The sequence below is a fragment of the Pristis pectinata genome, chromosome 2 (genome assembly GCF_009764475.1).
Source record: "Pristis pectinata isolate sPriPec2 chromosome 2, sPriPec2.1.pri, whole genome shotgun sequence".
Classification (NCBI taxonomy): Eukaryota; Metazoa; Chordata; class Chondrichthyes; order Rhinopristiformes; family Pristidae; genus Pristis; species Pristis pectinata.
Window position 1 is genome coordinate 48,913,519 of NC_067406.1, and position 16,860 is coordinate 48,930,378.

The 16,860-nt window shown below is 40.5% G+C and overlaps 1 protein-coding gene across 1 annotated transcript in view; it reads left to right on the plus strand.

Moving 5' to 3' along the window:
• Positions 1-16,234, plus strand: part of LOC127580705 (sodium channel protein para-like) — a 135,207-nt gene extending 118,973 nt beyond the window's left edge. The window contains exons 21-22 of the mRNA XM_052034476.1: positions 10,966-11,236; positions 15,228-16,234. Coding sequence (XP_051890436.1) covers positions 10,966-11,236; positions 15,228-16,234 — 1,278 coding nt within the window. The remainder of the gene's footprint in view (positions 1-10,965; positions 11,237-15,227) is intronic.
• Positions 16,235-16,860: the final 626 nt, after the last annotated feature.

A 16,860-nucleotide genomic window follows, 5' to 3' on the forward strand; every position in this document is an offset into this window, starting at 1 on the left:
CTGAGATTTGTACCATATGCTATAACGATTATCAATAAGAAGTCAAAGGCCAAAGGTATTGCAGGAATGTTGAGATCCCCAGAGAAGAATAGCTCTTCTCACCAAAAGCCAGGCAACATATCCTGATGCTTCTTTACAAAGAAACCAGTTATTTGAATCTAATCGGAGACTGGAGAGAACCTTTGGGAAAATTTGCAGACGTGATCTTAACAATCCAGATGATGAATTCTGAAATATCTTCCCTAAACCCCTTAGCTTTTCCATCTGCCTCACCTCATTTCATATCTTCCCTATATTTTTGGCTAAGTTGTTGGTAGTAATACTGTTCACATTATTCTTGTCTTTCTTTGTCGCTGGGTTAATACTCTGCATTCTATACGAAGCACTTACAGCAACCACAATTTTCAGTGTGTAGAAATTGTGACTTGTGACCAAGGCAGACTACTTTGACCGAGAGCAACAACCTGCTGGAGGAACTCAGCGGGCTGAGCAGCATCTATGGGAGGAAAAGAATTATCAACATTTTGGGTCAAAACTTTGCATCAGGACCTGGATCAGGACAGGTCCTGGTGCAGGTTTTTGACCTGAAATGTGAACGTTTCCTTTCCTCCAGCAGATTGCTTGTTGCTCCAGATTCCAGTATCTGCAATCTCTTATGACTCTGCTTTGACCTAGATGCTGACATAGTTCTTGAATATTGCTCCAGCTGTAAGATAAATGTTTCATCACACTCCCAATTCATTTGATGGTTCATTTGTCACAAATTACCCAGTCTCTGACTTGTCCTTGTTAAAACTAAACTATTGCTCAGAGGTGACCTGTGGATGCTGGGGGCTTGGAATTCAGGTTGTTAGTGAAGGGCGCAGTGAGGCAGTTGGACCTTTCATTGCCTCCCATTTGTTGACTAAATCTTACTATAAGCTATTATCAGCTGTTTCCCTAATAGGGAAAGTTGTGAAAGAAGCTAAGCATTGTGGAGGTTACTTTTTTCCCCAACAAATTACTTCATTGTGATAGGCATATGGAATGGCATGCATACCTCAGCTTTTAATATCTTATAAGGGGGAAATCACCATCCATTCACACAGAATGGCGCCACAAACCAAAGGGCAGTCAGGATCAAGCAAAAAAAAACTGATATTGCCTGTGATTTTCAAAAACCTCAAATAAATGAGCTAGAGATAATATTACTATCGTTGGTCTTAGTACTGATATGCACTCCCTAGTTCTGGTTATTAGCAAAAATCTAACATGCACCCTAGAGAAAAGGGGCTTTGTGGTTGTAAATGGTGCTGGAAATTACTCAACAGATGGCAAAATCTTTTTTTGCAAACTTATACGCACATGCAGGAGGACATTGCACTTGGAATTCCTCAGTCTTTGGTCCAGCCATCTTCTGATGATTCATCATTTCAACCATATGCAGCTGATCTGGACCCAATTTTACTATAGCAGTGTAAACCAAAAATGTCAAACACTGATGAAAGCTATCTGGGCTTCACTGGAATAATTAAGGCAAGTTTGGTTGCAGATCTACATGCAACACATTTGACAGGAAATACCAGCTATAGATCCTCAACTTCATTATTACTATTTGTGGAAGTTCCATGAGGAGAAAGTCAGAGAAGGCTGCAGAGAGCATGGATTGGGGTAAGGGAAAGGGTTCAATCCTGACCACTGTAGAGTCAACAGAACACATTTTCTAGCCTCACATGAAGATGTCTCTTAAAATAATGTTTAGAACCTTCCTCTTGTTTGCCATAGTTGATGAGAGAGTATAATCACAGTTGAAAAATAGAGAAAGACCCAATTGAGGCAACCTATTTGGTTCATTTGGAACACTTGGTTCTAGTAATATGACACTTTAGACTTTTCTCAATATGTTGTGGTCGAATTGCCAATGGGGTTCTGGCAATCATGAGCTATAAATTCACAAGATCACAAGGTCACAAGACAAGGGAGCAGAAGTAGGCCATTTGGCCCATCGAGTCTGCTCCAAGGAAAAGGGAAAAAAGAAAAAGAAATGAGAAATGGGGGGGGAGGGGAAAAAATCCCAATTACTGGCCTTATCACCATATCCCTTGATACTCTGACTATTTAGATATCTATCTATCTCTTCCTTAAATGCCCCCAATGATCTGACCTCCACTGCTGTACCTGGCAAGGAATTCCACAGATGAACCACCCTCTGGCTAAAGAAATTTCTCCTCATCTCTGTTTTGAAACTGTACCCTCTAATTCTAAGATTGTGCCCTCTGGTCCTGCCTCACCCACCAAGGGAAACAGCCTAGCCACATCTACTCTGTCCAGTCCTTTCAACATTTTAAACGTCTCTATGAGGTTCCCTCTCATTCCTCTGTACTCCAGTGAGTACAGTCCAAGAGCCAACAAATGCTCATCATACATAAGCCCTTTCATTCCTGGAATCGTCCTCGTAAATCTCCTCTGAACCCTCTCCAACATCAGCACATCCTTCCTAAGTATAGGGCCCAAAACTGCACACAGTATTCCAAATGAGGCCTCACTGGTGCCCCATACAGCCTCATCAACACTTCCTTACTTTTATACACTATACCTCTTGAAATGAATGCCAACATAGCATTCGCTTTCTTTACCACCGATCCGACCTGGTGGTTAACCTTTAAGGTATCCTGCACGAGTACCCCCAAGTCTCTTTGTACTTCTGTACTTTGAATTTTCTCTCCTTCTAGATAATAATCTGCCCGTTTATTTCTGTACAACTGCACATTTCTCAACATTGAATCTAATCTGCCATTTCCTTGCCCATTCTCCTAAACTATCTAGATCTCTCTGCAAACTTCCTGTCTCCTGTACTCCGTACTCCTCCACCTATCTTGGTGTCATCCGCAAACTTTGCCACAAAACCATTTACTGCATCATCCAAATCATTAATGTACAAGGTAAAAAGAAGCGGCCCCAACACCAACCCCTGCAGAACACCACTAGTAACAGGTAGCCAACCAGAACAAGATCCTTTTATTCCCACCCTTTGCTTCCTGCCAACCAGCCAATGCTCCACCCATTCTGTTATCCTACCTGTAATTCCATGACCTCTCATCTTATTAATCAGTCTCTTATGCGGCACCTTGTCGAAGGCCTTTTGAAGGTCTAAATACACAACATCGACTGCCTCTCCCTTATCCACCCTACCTGTGATTTCTTCAAAAAACTCCAATAGGTTGGTCAGGCAGGATCTTCCCTTCACAAAACCATGTTGGCTAGGACCTATCTTGCCTTTCACCTCTAGGTATTTCATAACCCCATCCTTGAGGATAGATTCCAATAACTTTCCCACCATTGACGTCAGACTGATAGGTCTGTAATTTCCTTTATGCTGCCTCCCTCCTTTCTTATACAGCAGAACTACATTTGCGACCCTCCAGTCCTCCGGAACCATGCCGGAGTCTATCGATTCCTGGAAAATTATCACCAATGCCTCCGCTATCTCTAAAGCCACCTCCTTCAGAACCCGGGGATGCACCTCATCTGGTCCAGGAGACTTATCAGTCTTTAGCCCATTTAGTTTTCCTAGCACTTTATCTCTAGTAATCTTAACTGAACTCAGTTCCATTTCGTGAGACTCCTGACTAACCGGCACATTGCTGATGTCCTCCACAGTGAAGACCAATGAAAAATACTCATTCAGTTCCTCTGCCATCTCTTTATCGTCCATTATAATATCTCCCGCACCGTTATCAAATGGTCCTATGTCGACCCGTGTCTGTCTTTTACTCCTTATGTATTTAAAAAAACTCTTAGTATCCCTTCGAATGTTATCCGCCAACTTCCTTTCATAATTCATCTTTTCTTTCCTAATGACCTTCTTAGTTCCTTTCTGCAGGTTTTTAAAAGTTTCCCAGTCTTCTGTTTTCCCACTAATTTTTGCTTCCTTGTACGCCCTCCCTTTTGCTTTTATTTTAGCCTTCACCTCTCTCATTATCCACATTTGTGCCTTTTTTCCATTCAAAACCTTTTTTCTTGGAATATATCTATCCTGCATTTTCCTTATTACTTGTAGAAATTCTTTCCATTTCTCCTCTGCCATCCCTCCAGCCAGTTTACTCTTCCAATCAATTTGGGCCAACTCCTCTCTCATACCACTGTAATTTCCTTTGTTCCACTGAAATATCGATACACCAGTTATCAGCTTCTCCTTCTCAAACTTGAAACTGAACTCAATCATATTGTGATCACTAGTTCCCAATGGTTCCTTTACCTTTAGTTCCCTAGTCACCTCCGGTTCATTACACAGCACCCAGTCCAAAACAGCCGATCCCCTGGTGGGCTCATCAACAAGTTGCTCCGAAAAACCATCCCGTAGACATTCTACAAACTCACTCTCCTGAGTTCTACTGCCTTGCTGGATTTCCCAGTCCACCTTCATATTAAAATCCCCCATAATTATCTTCACATTGTCACTCTGGCACGCTTTTTCTATCTCAAACTGCAACTTATCGTCCACTTCCTGACTGATATTTGGGGGCCTATATATAACTGCTACTATTGCCCTTTTACCCTTACTATTTCTTAGCTCCACCCATAAGGATTCCACCTCTTCTGACCCAATGTCCTTCCTTTCTATTGATTTTATATCACTACTAACCATCATGGCCACACCTCCCCCTCTGCCTACCCGCCTATCCTTCCTATACACTGTGTACCCCTGGACATTCAGTTCCCAATCACATCCTTCATAAAGCCATGACTCGGTGATTGCCATGATGTCGTATTTATTAACCTGTAGTTGTGCCACTAGGTCATCTACTTTATTCCTAATGCTACGTGCATTTAAGTATAGTACATTTAGTCCAGTATCTGCTATTGATTTTGTTGTACTTCTATTGTTCAGCAGATTATCCTGACTTTTCACCTGCCTGTCCTTCTTACCATCCTCACTACACACTATCTTAGACATGTTTCTGTATACCTCATCCTCTATCCTAACGTCCTGTATCCTAACATCCTGATTTGTTGTACTTCTATTATTCAGCAAATTATCCTGACTTGTCACCTGCCTGTCCTTCTTGCCATCCTCACTGCACACTGTCTTGGACTTGTTTCTATAAACTTCCTCACTTACCCTAGCGTCTTGTATCCTAACATCCTAGTTTCCATCCCCCTACCAGATTAGTTTAAACCCTCCCCAACAGCTAAATTAAACATTCCCACCAGGATATTGGACCCTTTGGAGTTTAGGTGCAACCCATCTTTAGCGTATAGGTCATGCCTCCCCCAAAAAAGGTCCCAATTATCCAAAAATATGAAGCCCTGCCCCCTGCACCAGTTACTCAGCCATGCATTCATCTGCCAGAGCTGTCTACTCTTTCTACCATTGGCACGTGGCACAGGTAGTAATCCTGAAATTACCACCCTTGAGGTCCTACTTCTCAACTTTCTCCGTAACTCCTTGTATTCCTCCTTCAGGACCTCTTCTCTTTTTCTACCTATGTCATTGGTACCTACATGTACCAAGACTTCTGGCTGCTCACCCTCTCCCCTCAGAATATTCTGGACCCGGTCCGTGACATCCCGTACCCTGGCACCAGGGAGGCAACACACCATCCGAGATTCATTGTCGGTATCGCAGAATCTGTTATCCGTACCCCTTACTATAGAATCCCCAATAACCACCGCATTTCCCTTTCTCCGCTGGACCACAGTACCAGGCACGGTGCCAAGGTCCCGGTTGCCGAGGACTTCCTCTGTCAGGTCATCCTCTCCAACGGAATCTAAAATGAGATACCGGTTTTCGAGGGGGACCGCCACAGAGGTACTGTCTACAAACTCTTTATAACTTCTGTCTATTTCCTGCTCGCTCTCCCTAATCAACTGAAGGTCATCGAGCTGCTGCTCCAGACTCTCAACCCATTCCTTGTGGAGCCACATCTCGGTGCACTTTGTGCAGATGTAGTTATCGGGGAGTCTGGTAGTCTCCCAGGGTCCCCACATCTGACACTCCAAACATAAGACCAACCCCAGATGCATACTGCTAAATACCACTGAGATCAACAAATAAACTAATAACTTACCCCTTCTCTATAAATTTCGCCTCTTACCCGGTCTCACCGAAGCCCGTTGAGCCAAAGCCCAAAACTCTGCTCCCTCTCGCTCAGCTGCCCGCTCCGACGCTGCCCGCTGGATATGGCAGTCTTCTTTTTAAATCGCCCGCGCACTTCCGAGTGACATCACGCACCTGCGCAGTCACTCGCCGCTATCCCGAACGCTGGAAAGAAAAAAAACGCTGGAAAAAAGAACTCACTCTTCGTTAATTTCGGGCACTCTCCGCTCTCTCGTCGCTGGAAAGTTTCGTAAAAGACTTGCAGAAATCCTGCACAATCAGTACGTATTTAAAACATATTTAATCCCCATTTCTCTGTAGGTTGACCATTCTGTGATAAGACAACGGATTGGTTCTCCACTTCATCATTTTATGGGCTCATCTAGGACTTCTCCTAACAGAGCATGAAAGGGCAAAAGATTTCATGAGAAATTCTTTTGTTAAATGCTGAACAAAATGGTTTAAAACATTGTGCACCAAAGTTTAGATCCTGTTTTCCAAGTTTCCCTGTTTTTTCCAGCCCAAGGCACACTGACATTGAATAAAATCTTTTGCAGCACACAACCCCCAACTGTCCCCTGCCTGACCCAGTACCTTATAAATATTTTAATTAATTTATTAATTTATTTTCTTTTTTAATGTATAATTTTTTCCCTGTATTTACTGGCATACTTTTCATTTTTGACTGCAACCCATTCCGGAAAGATTGAGCTCATAGGCACTATACATATGAACACTCAAATTGTTTCACTCTGCTGAAACCACTCAGCTCTATTAGTCTGTGATTAATTTCCTAAACTGGTAACATAAAAATGGGCCTTTTTGCATTTATCAGTTCACAGTATTTTGTTTCGGGGATTTATGCTGGACATAAACATCGATAGGTGACCCTTTTTCTGCTGCATTAGATTGTGTGCTTGTTCTTGATCAATATCTAGTTAAACAATAGCAACTCTTAGCCAGTTTTAAAGAGAATCCTTACCACAGTGTAATGGTTATTGGAATGTACTATGTGTCTTGACATGACTCACTTCATCTTTGGCAGATAAAATGAAGAAAAAGCCTGCCACACCAAGGCTTATCTCATAATATTATTTTGTACAGAATAAAGAAGAAACAGTATTCGGCATTAAAAAAAATTACACCACCAACTGTACATTCTTGTGACAAATGAAAACAATAACAGTGTTTTGCCATAACTACTTCTCTACATTTAATCATTTTTGATCATGAATGTTTACTTTTTGTGCTTTAATTCCATCACAGATTTTCTGATCAATCAGTTGATTGGAATCTTGCTGTTGACTGACCCATGTGCTAAGGGCATAACACCCAATATAAACCCATTATTGCATGAAGCCACCTATGAAAGCACTCCTTACTGGTACATACACACAGCCTCAACTTAAAGCATCAAGCAAGAGTTGGCCATCTATCAAAGATTGTTGACCTAGACTGAAGGTGCATCAGTCTGTGAAGATAATGCATGAGGAAAGTTGTTTGTAGACTTACATCCTTGGCATGGCTGTCATTTAATCAAGAACTTAATTAAATTATTTAATTTATTTAGAATTGAAAGAGTTAACAGTCATTTTAAAAATAATAAAACTAAGTTCCCTATTATTCATAACAAGATAATTTAGATGTGTATGCATTTAGTCTATCTAGGTTCAAATATTGGCCAGAACCTTGGTTTCACATTCATTTGAAAGACAGCATCTCAGTGCAACACTGGAAAGTCAATTGAGAACATGTCCTCAATCCCTTGATTAGGGATTGAATCAATAACACTCAGCCTCAGAGCCAAGGTTGTGACATATTGCCAAACATTTAAATGTAGTCAAGTATATATTCTGTAGTAAATGGAAATGATCAAATGCACACTTCACGAAGGAAAAATTTAATAGTGTCAAAAAACATGTCCAGGGCTTATAACCTACAAATGACCGGCACCTGTTTGAGCCAATGAAGGTCATACAAAAGACTCATGTATGATGCTTTGCATGCTTGGAGAGGTGTGATAGCATAGTTGTTAAGTTAATGAACTGATATTCAGAGATTTGGCGATTGAAAGACTCAACAGCAGAAGGAGAATTTAAATTCAAGTAATTAAATACTTCTGTAATGTCATTAATGGTGACTATAAAACTAGCAGATTGTCACAAAACCCTTTGAGTCCATTAATGTATTTCAGACAAGGAAATCCACTAACCTACTTGTGACTCCAAAGTCACCAATGTGGTTAACTCTCTGCCCTTGACAATGGCCTCGCAAACCAAAGGGCAGTCAGGGTTATGCAAAAAAAACTGATATTGTCAGTGATTTCCAAAAACCTCAAATAAATGAGCTAGTGATAATATTACTATTGTTGGTCTTAGTACTGATATGCACTTCTTAGTTCTGGGTTATCAGCAAAACTCTAATAAGCACTTTGGAGGAAAGGGGCTCTTTGGTTGTAAATGGTGCTGAAAATTACTCATCAGATTCCAAGTCTTCCAAAATGATGACTGTCAACAGAAGAGATTGATGGCCAATGGCTAGTGGATGAGGAGAAGTACCCTCTACCCTCCCAGGGAAGGAAGCTCTCTAGGTACATAGTTGTCTATGAGAAGGCTGCAGAGTGAATGATCACCAGGGGTCAAACCCCAAGAGCTTGGATCCAGTACAGGAAGAAGCTAAGTGACCTCGCATGTAAGGTGTCAGTGAAGGCATCTTCATCTCCCTGCCCTTCAAGTGCATCACTAGCCCTATACATCCTGAAGCCCACTTATATCAAGTAGGACTCAGAAGTGGCATCCATACATTCTGACAAATAGTCCCATGATTAACAGAACTCTAATACTAATTCCACGTCTAACAGCTTCCACAAGCTGAGTAGTATTCACCTGAAGAAGGCACACCAACCAAATCACACAGACTAATTCACTATCCTCTCTCTTACAAGAAAAAGTGGCACACTATTGCAGGCGATAAAGGCAGACTGGTAGGGGTTGAGCAACAGCAAGGGCACTGATGGAGCTGCAGGGCGGGAGGATGCTTTCTGTTATGCTGAGAGGAGCCACTCCCACTCCCCTGACATGGTGCATCACTGTTTCCAGTAATCTGTCAGAGGGCTTCATACCATGCACTAATCCCAGTCCAATGCTAGTACCCAAATCCATGATGGCAGTAGTGCGAGCTTCCACAGTGGCACCCAGACCTTGAATGATTATGCTTTAGTGCAAGGAAAGATATTAGCCATCAGACCTACAGGATGGTTGGGTCCACCAGTGATGACATGGACTTGGCCAGAATTTCTGTACTGGACAAGGTGGCCTCCAGCTCTGAGCAAAACCTGTGTGAGGTTGGACATCCCCATGATCCTTAACATTGCACACAAACATTCCAACAGGTGTGCCAGTGCACCAAACATATAAATGCACAACAGTTTTCCTCTATAGAGACTTCTGGCATAACCCTCATCACAGCCTTTAACAGTAGGACTCATGCTCGCCTTTCTCCTGGCCTTCCTGAAGCCCACTTATGCCTGGTGATAAACCACCTCCAGACCCTGCCATTAAGCTAGTATCAAATGCACACCTCCTTGGTATCTGGTTTAGCTTCTCCAAATGTAAGACCAAATGGCAGAGTGTCTCCTTCATTCTCACTCATTGCCTGGCCAACTCGGCTGGACCAGGATAAATTTCTTGGTGATCTGAAATCAGAAAAAAGCACAAGACTAAAGTGATAGGAAGCGGAAAGCGTAAGTATGAGATGCATACTTACACCAATTGCTGCCCTTAAATCAGAAGAGACTGCAGGATCAAAGACATGTGGAATGTGTGATGGAGGATATGTCATAAATATGTTCTGTGGTCTTTGCATCTCCTGTGGTTTCAGCTTCTGTGATAATGATAGTGAGGACTCTCATATCTGAGCTGATACAAGCATGGATGGCCCTGCCAGTCTGCTACTGTTGCTGACAATTCTGTCCGACCTTGCCCTGTGTTTGTGTAAAACAATGGGTTGCATGATACACCTGCTATAGTTGAATAGCTGGCAGTATTTGTAAGCTGTGAGACAATAGTACTGAAGTAGTGATAAGCATGGGGATGTAGTTGGACAAACAAATGTTATTCCCAAATCCTACTACTCCAGACAGATTGTGGTTAAGTGTGTAATGAGGTTATACAGCACTGAAATTGTATAAAGATTTTGGAGAAGGGAAATGGAGTTGTAGTCTGTACCTTTGACCATGATGATTAGACGAATAAATGTCTTCCCATATTGGATCCATATCACAGGGGCCTGACCAGCCATTCATTCCTCTGCATCTTCCTACACTGATGAATAATGGTATGCCTTGGTGGTTTCTTTCTTCTCTGTAAGTAATAAACATCTCTCCATCTCCATTTCTAGCTATGGTCTCTTTCCTTTGTCTACCATTTGTCATAGTATTTCTTCATCTGAGGAATGATTTCCAGAATATTTACAACCAAAAAGGATTTCCCAATTTAGAGCTTAAATACAGGGTTTGATTATTGCTGGCTAGTGTTTCAGACAACAAGAAGCATGCATCAGTACTAAGGCCAACAATATCACAATTAGCGATGATTGGTCCCTAAAATCACATAATGAGATCTGAACATGTGCTTTCCACATAACCACCACTAGCTCAAATTAGCTCAGGTTAATTACATATTGAAAGTGTTGCACTGTTTTTCCCTCCCATGGCATTTATTTTACCTTACCATAGACTTCATACTGTTCCAGGGTTTTAATATGCAATATTTTTGCATTAGTGGAATCTGAATCAGCACACAAGTATTAGAAAAACATCTTGTTTTAAGTATGTAACAGTGATTAATGCAATACTTTGTTACTAATTATTCATTTCTTTTCCCTAGAATAAGGTACTTTTCAAGTTCTACAAGCTAGTGAACAATAAATGGTTTGAACCATTCACCATTGGTTTGATAACATTGAATGTGCTGGTGATGGCATGTGATCATTATGGCCAATCAAAAATGTTCGCCTTAGTTTTAAATCGGTTCAACGTAATATTTGCAGCTCTATTTACGGTTGAAGCAATTTTAAAACTTTTGGGCCAACGACAATACTATTTCACTCAGGCATGGAATATCTTTGATTTTCTAGTCGTTGTTCTTTCCCTTGTAGGTAAGTCACATTTACTGTTAGCTTTCTTGCGTGATAAGTAAAAATATTTTAAGCAAGGTTGTGTAAGGGAACCTAAAGTAAAAACAGAAAATGCTGGAAATACTCAACAGATCAGGCCACACGTATGGGGAAAGAAACACAGTCAACACTTCAGGTCAGAACTGACAGAAGTTCTTTGAACTGAAATATTACCTCTGTTTCTCTTCCCACTGATATGGTCTGACCTGCTGAATGTTTCCAGCATTTTCTCTTTTTATTTTAGACTTCCAGCATCTGCAGGTTGTTTTTAATTTCATTTACTTGTGTATGGGAGTGAAGGAAAACCGATTTTGTGGGGACTCTTTCCTAAAACAGTGAGAAATTGTCAGGTGGACCAGCCAACGGCAATTCAAAGGAAATCCAGAGATACAAGCAAACTGGATCTTCTTCCACTCCTTGCAAAATAAGCAGACTTGTTTAAAGTCAGTTTTTCATTATCATTTTTTTAAATGGTCAAACCCATGTTTTTCTTAAGGTACTGGTGTTACCAACATGTACATCTCTTTCTTAGGAAAGTGTGCTATTTACTTGGTGAGGCCGAATTTAGAATATTGTGTGCAGTTCTGGTCACCTATCTACAAGAAAGATATCAATAAGCTTGAAAAAGTGCAGAGAAAATTTGCAAGGATGTTGCCAGGACTTGACGACCTGAGTTATAGGGAAAGGTTGAATAGGTTAGGACTTTATTCCCTGGAGTGCAGGAGAATGAGGGGAGATCTTATAGAGGTATATAAAATTATGAGGGGTATAGATAAGGTGAACGCATGCAGGCTTTTTTCCCTAAGGTTGGGTGAGACTAGAACTAGAGGACATAGGTTTAGGGTGAAAGATGAAATATATAAGGGGAATCGGAGGGGAAGCTTCTTCACTCAGAGGGTGGTGCGAGTGTGGAATAAGCTGCCAGCAGAAGTGGTAGATGTGGGTTCAATTGTAACATTTAACAGAAGTTTGGATAGGTACATGGATGGGAGGGGTTTGGAGGGATACGGTCCGGGTGCAGGTAGATGGGATTAGGCAGAAGATCAGGTCGGCATGGACTAGTTGGGCCGAAGGGCCTGTTTCCGTGATGTGATACTCTATGACTCTATGACTCTTTACGTTTATTTTCCTGATGTAATTTGTAAAATACCAGGTTCACAATACACTGTTATAAAATGTACCTATTAAAATCTTGTAATGTACATAAGATAAGATACCTTTATTAGTCACATGTACATCGAAACACACAGTGAAATACATCTTTTTGAGTAATGTTCTGGGGGCAGCCCGCAAGTGTCACCACACTTCCAGTGCCAACATAGCGTGCCCACAACTTCCTAACCTGTACGTCTTTGGAATGTGGGAGGAAACCGGAGCACCCAAAGGAAACCCACACAGACACGGGGAGAACGTACAAACTCCTTACAGACAGTGGCCAGATTTGAACCTGGGTCGCTGGCACTGTAAAGCGTTACGCTAACCGCTACACTACCGTGCATTCTGTGTCATGTGAGGAGATGCCCCCCATTTGTTTCAGTTGTAGTCAATACACAGAGATAGAGCATGGAAACAGGCCCTTCAGTCCACTGACCATCAACCGCCCATTTACACTAATCCTACATTAATCCCATTTTTAATTCTCCCCACATTATCATTAATTCTATCACTCACTTACAGAAAAAGTGCAATTTACAATGACCAACTAACCTGCCAACCCGTATGTCTTTGGGATGCGGGAGGAAGCTAGAGCTCCTGGAGGAGACCCACACAGTCATGGGGAGGACATGCAAACTTTACACAGAAAGGACTGAACACAGGTCTCTGGCACTGTAAGGCAGCGGCTCTGCTAGATGCACCACTGTTCCACTCCTGTGATGGTGGCTTCCCTTTGGCATGTAATTTGTGTCAAGAAATATCTGCAACTAGCTATGTCTTTTAATGTTGTGCAATACCTTCCACTGAAGTTATTTAGAATTGCCTGGAGTTTAATCTTGCTGTGCCTTCAAGATAGAAACCAACACAATATACTGTATATGTGAAGTCATGTGATATGCCTTCACACAGCTGTGGAGGTCAGAAACTGATACACTTTATATTTGAAGGGGAATACCTTAAGCTCCAAGAGTGATCCTTACTGGGAAACATCAGTCACATCCTGCCAATTTGAGTACCATCACTATTATATGCCTCCCAGTCAATAGTTTACCTGCATCTTGAGCTTCAAATTTATTGAATGCTTTCTGAAAGTCCATATAAACAACCCTCATACAGCTTTAGGTAAAGGTTTGAAAATTGTGATTATTTTCCTCAGGCACAATCTCTTGGCACACTAACCTTGGTTGATCATCCAAATTCAACACCCTGTTCCATCTTTCTCCCCATATCCTTGGATCCCTCTAGCCCTGAGAAAGATATCCAATTTTTTCTTGAATATGGCTTCAACCACCTTTTGTGGTAGAGAATTCCATACGTTCACTACCTTCTGGGAGGAGAAATTTCTCCATCTTAAATGACTTCCCCTTTCCTCTTTATATCTGATCTGTCCAGTCCTGTTAAGATTTTGTAAGTTTCTATAAGATTCCCTCTCAGTCTTCTGAACTTTAGTGAATACAAGCTTCATTGACTCTGTCTCTTTTCATGCATCAGTCCCGCCATCTCAGGAGTCAATCCAGTGAACATAAAAGACACTAAAAATTTCTCAACAATAGATCTCAGCCCAACTGATCTGTAACTCTTTGGTTTCTCTCCCTCCCTCATATTTCTTACATAGTTGTGTGACATTTGTAAATTTTCAATCCAGAAAAATCACTCCTGAATCATGACAAATTTGGAAAAATATAAATATGGTACTTGATATGTTCCCAACTACGTTATTTAAAACCCCACAATGTAAACTCCCTAGATCCGGGAGGTTTTAACTCTTTTATGCTTTTGCTTTCTTCCTGGCAGTTAATTTGCTTCCGTTAATTTTGGTGAGTTACAATTCCTGATTTAATACTAGCTTCCTTAGATGCCAGCATACTATCCTCTTCCTCTACTGTATATGCTGGTGCAAAGTAATTATCTTTTTTAATTTGCTGTTCATGGCTGACAAGGCAAGGATTTAATGCCTACTTCTAACTGTCATTGAGAAGGTGGTATTGATCTGCTATGTTGTACCACTGTAGTCCTTGACAAAGTGTTATCAAGTAGAGTATTAAAGGGTTTTGACTCATCAGTAATGAAGGATCAGTAATCTGTTTCAAGATCACTTGGACGTTGTTTTCCAGGAGGTGGAATTCCATAGGCCTGTACTCTTGACCCTCCTCTTATCCCTTTTATTCATACTGCTTTCATCGTTTGATAATAAGATCTACAAATTTAATCCAAATTAAAAGTTCAACAGTGGACACTGTCTGGGTCACATAATTAATGTTGGAAATTCTCCTCATCAAGCAAGAACTATTTATTTCTATTTTTCTCCCATCCTCAGGGTAAAAAATAAATCCATATCTCTTCTTTGAAGAGTCATTTTGATGACAAATTGAATTTAAGGAGCAAAGACCAACAGCGAAAGTGAAAAATTATTTTAAAAAATCTTCTAAGTATAATTCTGTTCAATACATCCATCAATAATTAATAGAACTTATTTTGTTTACCCTATCAAAAATGACTGTGCTCACTGTATGTCCTTTGTAACCAGGAAATCGTAGACATTAGGCTATCCGGCAGCTATTTTAAAACATGCATAAAGATTGCTTTGATGTTTTAATATGTATAAGATGAAAACTTTGATTACGGGGCATAATACATGTGCATCATTGTTTATCCTGTTATTTTTAGAATCAGTTTGCTTTGATTCAGTCAACTCTAAACGTGACACTAATTCATGGGATAGTTTATGTTTATGTCTAAAGTCAAGGTAGCTAGTACTTTGGAATTTAACCACTCCTTTTCCCATTTTACTAATATTTTGCTGTCTTCATTCCTTCAGGAATTGTGCTGGATTCATCTGCATCCAAAAAGCAAGGCGTCTCCCCAACTATTTTACGAGTGTTCAGAATTGTAAGACTTGCAAGATTGTTGAGGCTGGTCCGATCTTTAAAAGGAATTCGAAAGCTGCTCTTTACTCTAGTCATATCTATCCCAGCTCTTTTCAACATTGGACTCCTGCTGGGTCTCGTAATGTTTATTTATTCAATATTAGGTATGAGTTTATTTCGGGATCTACCAAGAGAATCACCAATAAATGACATGGTAAATTTTGAAACTTTTGGAAACAGTATGATGCTTCTGTTTAGATTGACAACAGCTGCTGCATGGAATGAGATTCTTCATGTGATGATTAATTCTCATGTACAACGTCAGTTTGTATCAATCACGTACATGACATCATACATTGTTGTTGCAAATATTGTGATAATCAATATGTATGTAGCTGTTATATTAGAAAATTTTCATGAAGCCCAAGAACAAGAGCTTGCTGGAGTTACTGATGAAGATGTTGACATGTTTTATGAGGTCTGGAGTAACTATGACGTGAAGGCCACACAATTCATCACATACGAACAGCTATCTGATTTCCTAAATGAGCTGAAATCTCCTTTACGAATACCAAAGCCCAATGCTGTTAAACTTGCAGCCCTGAATCTACCACTAACTGATGGCAATAAGTTACATTGCTTGGATGTCCTCGAAGCTCTTAGTGCTGTAATCGTTGGAAGGGTAACTCAGTCGGACCCCTTGAAAAAGTTAAGTGGTGATGTTTTTAAAATGTCAACGAAAGTATTCCCAATTCGAGGCACCATGACAACAACCACAACTACACTAATGATACGAAAAGAGTTAAAGGCTGCCTTGACAATACAAAAAGCATTTCGAAAATGGCAGAAGCGTCAATACCATAAAACAACCAAAATAAAACTTGATAGATCTCACAGCTTCTTAAGAAAATCACTACGAAGTCTACAATCCAGCAGACCTAACTCACCTTTAACATGATCTTCAAATGTTTTCAGTAGAAACCTTGACAGTTGTAAACTGAGATCATTAATTTTATGTGGGTGCCTTTGGTGAATAAAGCAAAACCTTTGAAAGGGTTATATTCATTGCCGCTGCACTTGTTAATCCAAAGTGCTTTCATTCCATATATGGAATTCATGTGCATCAATTTAATTTTATAACCTAAACATTATATTTACTTGGAGAAAGTCACCTCTGACAATCAAACTCAATAACGAAATGATGTTGAAGGAGGTGCAATATCAACAAAATGAAGCATCAATCATGAACTGCCATGTGTTGGGTAGGAGACTTCAGGGATATATTAACAGATCGTGATTAATAAATATGTTTAGGGTAAATGGATATTAACACCATAACCAAAATATACAAAACAGGTGTAACACAATGAGCCTGGTATGGTGCAATCGAGTTTGCTGATAGTTTAGGAATGTCATGTATCCATCTGCATGTCAATGTAATATTTATTTGGTGATTTTTTTATTCTGCCTAGTCCCATTTGTCATTTTTTATGCTATTCATATGAGAACTTGATCATTCTTCACATAGCACGATTCCTTCGCCTTTCATCATGAATGGTCCATCATTTTTTTGCTGTTCTACAC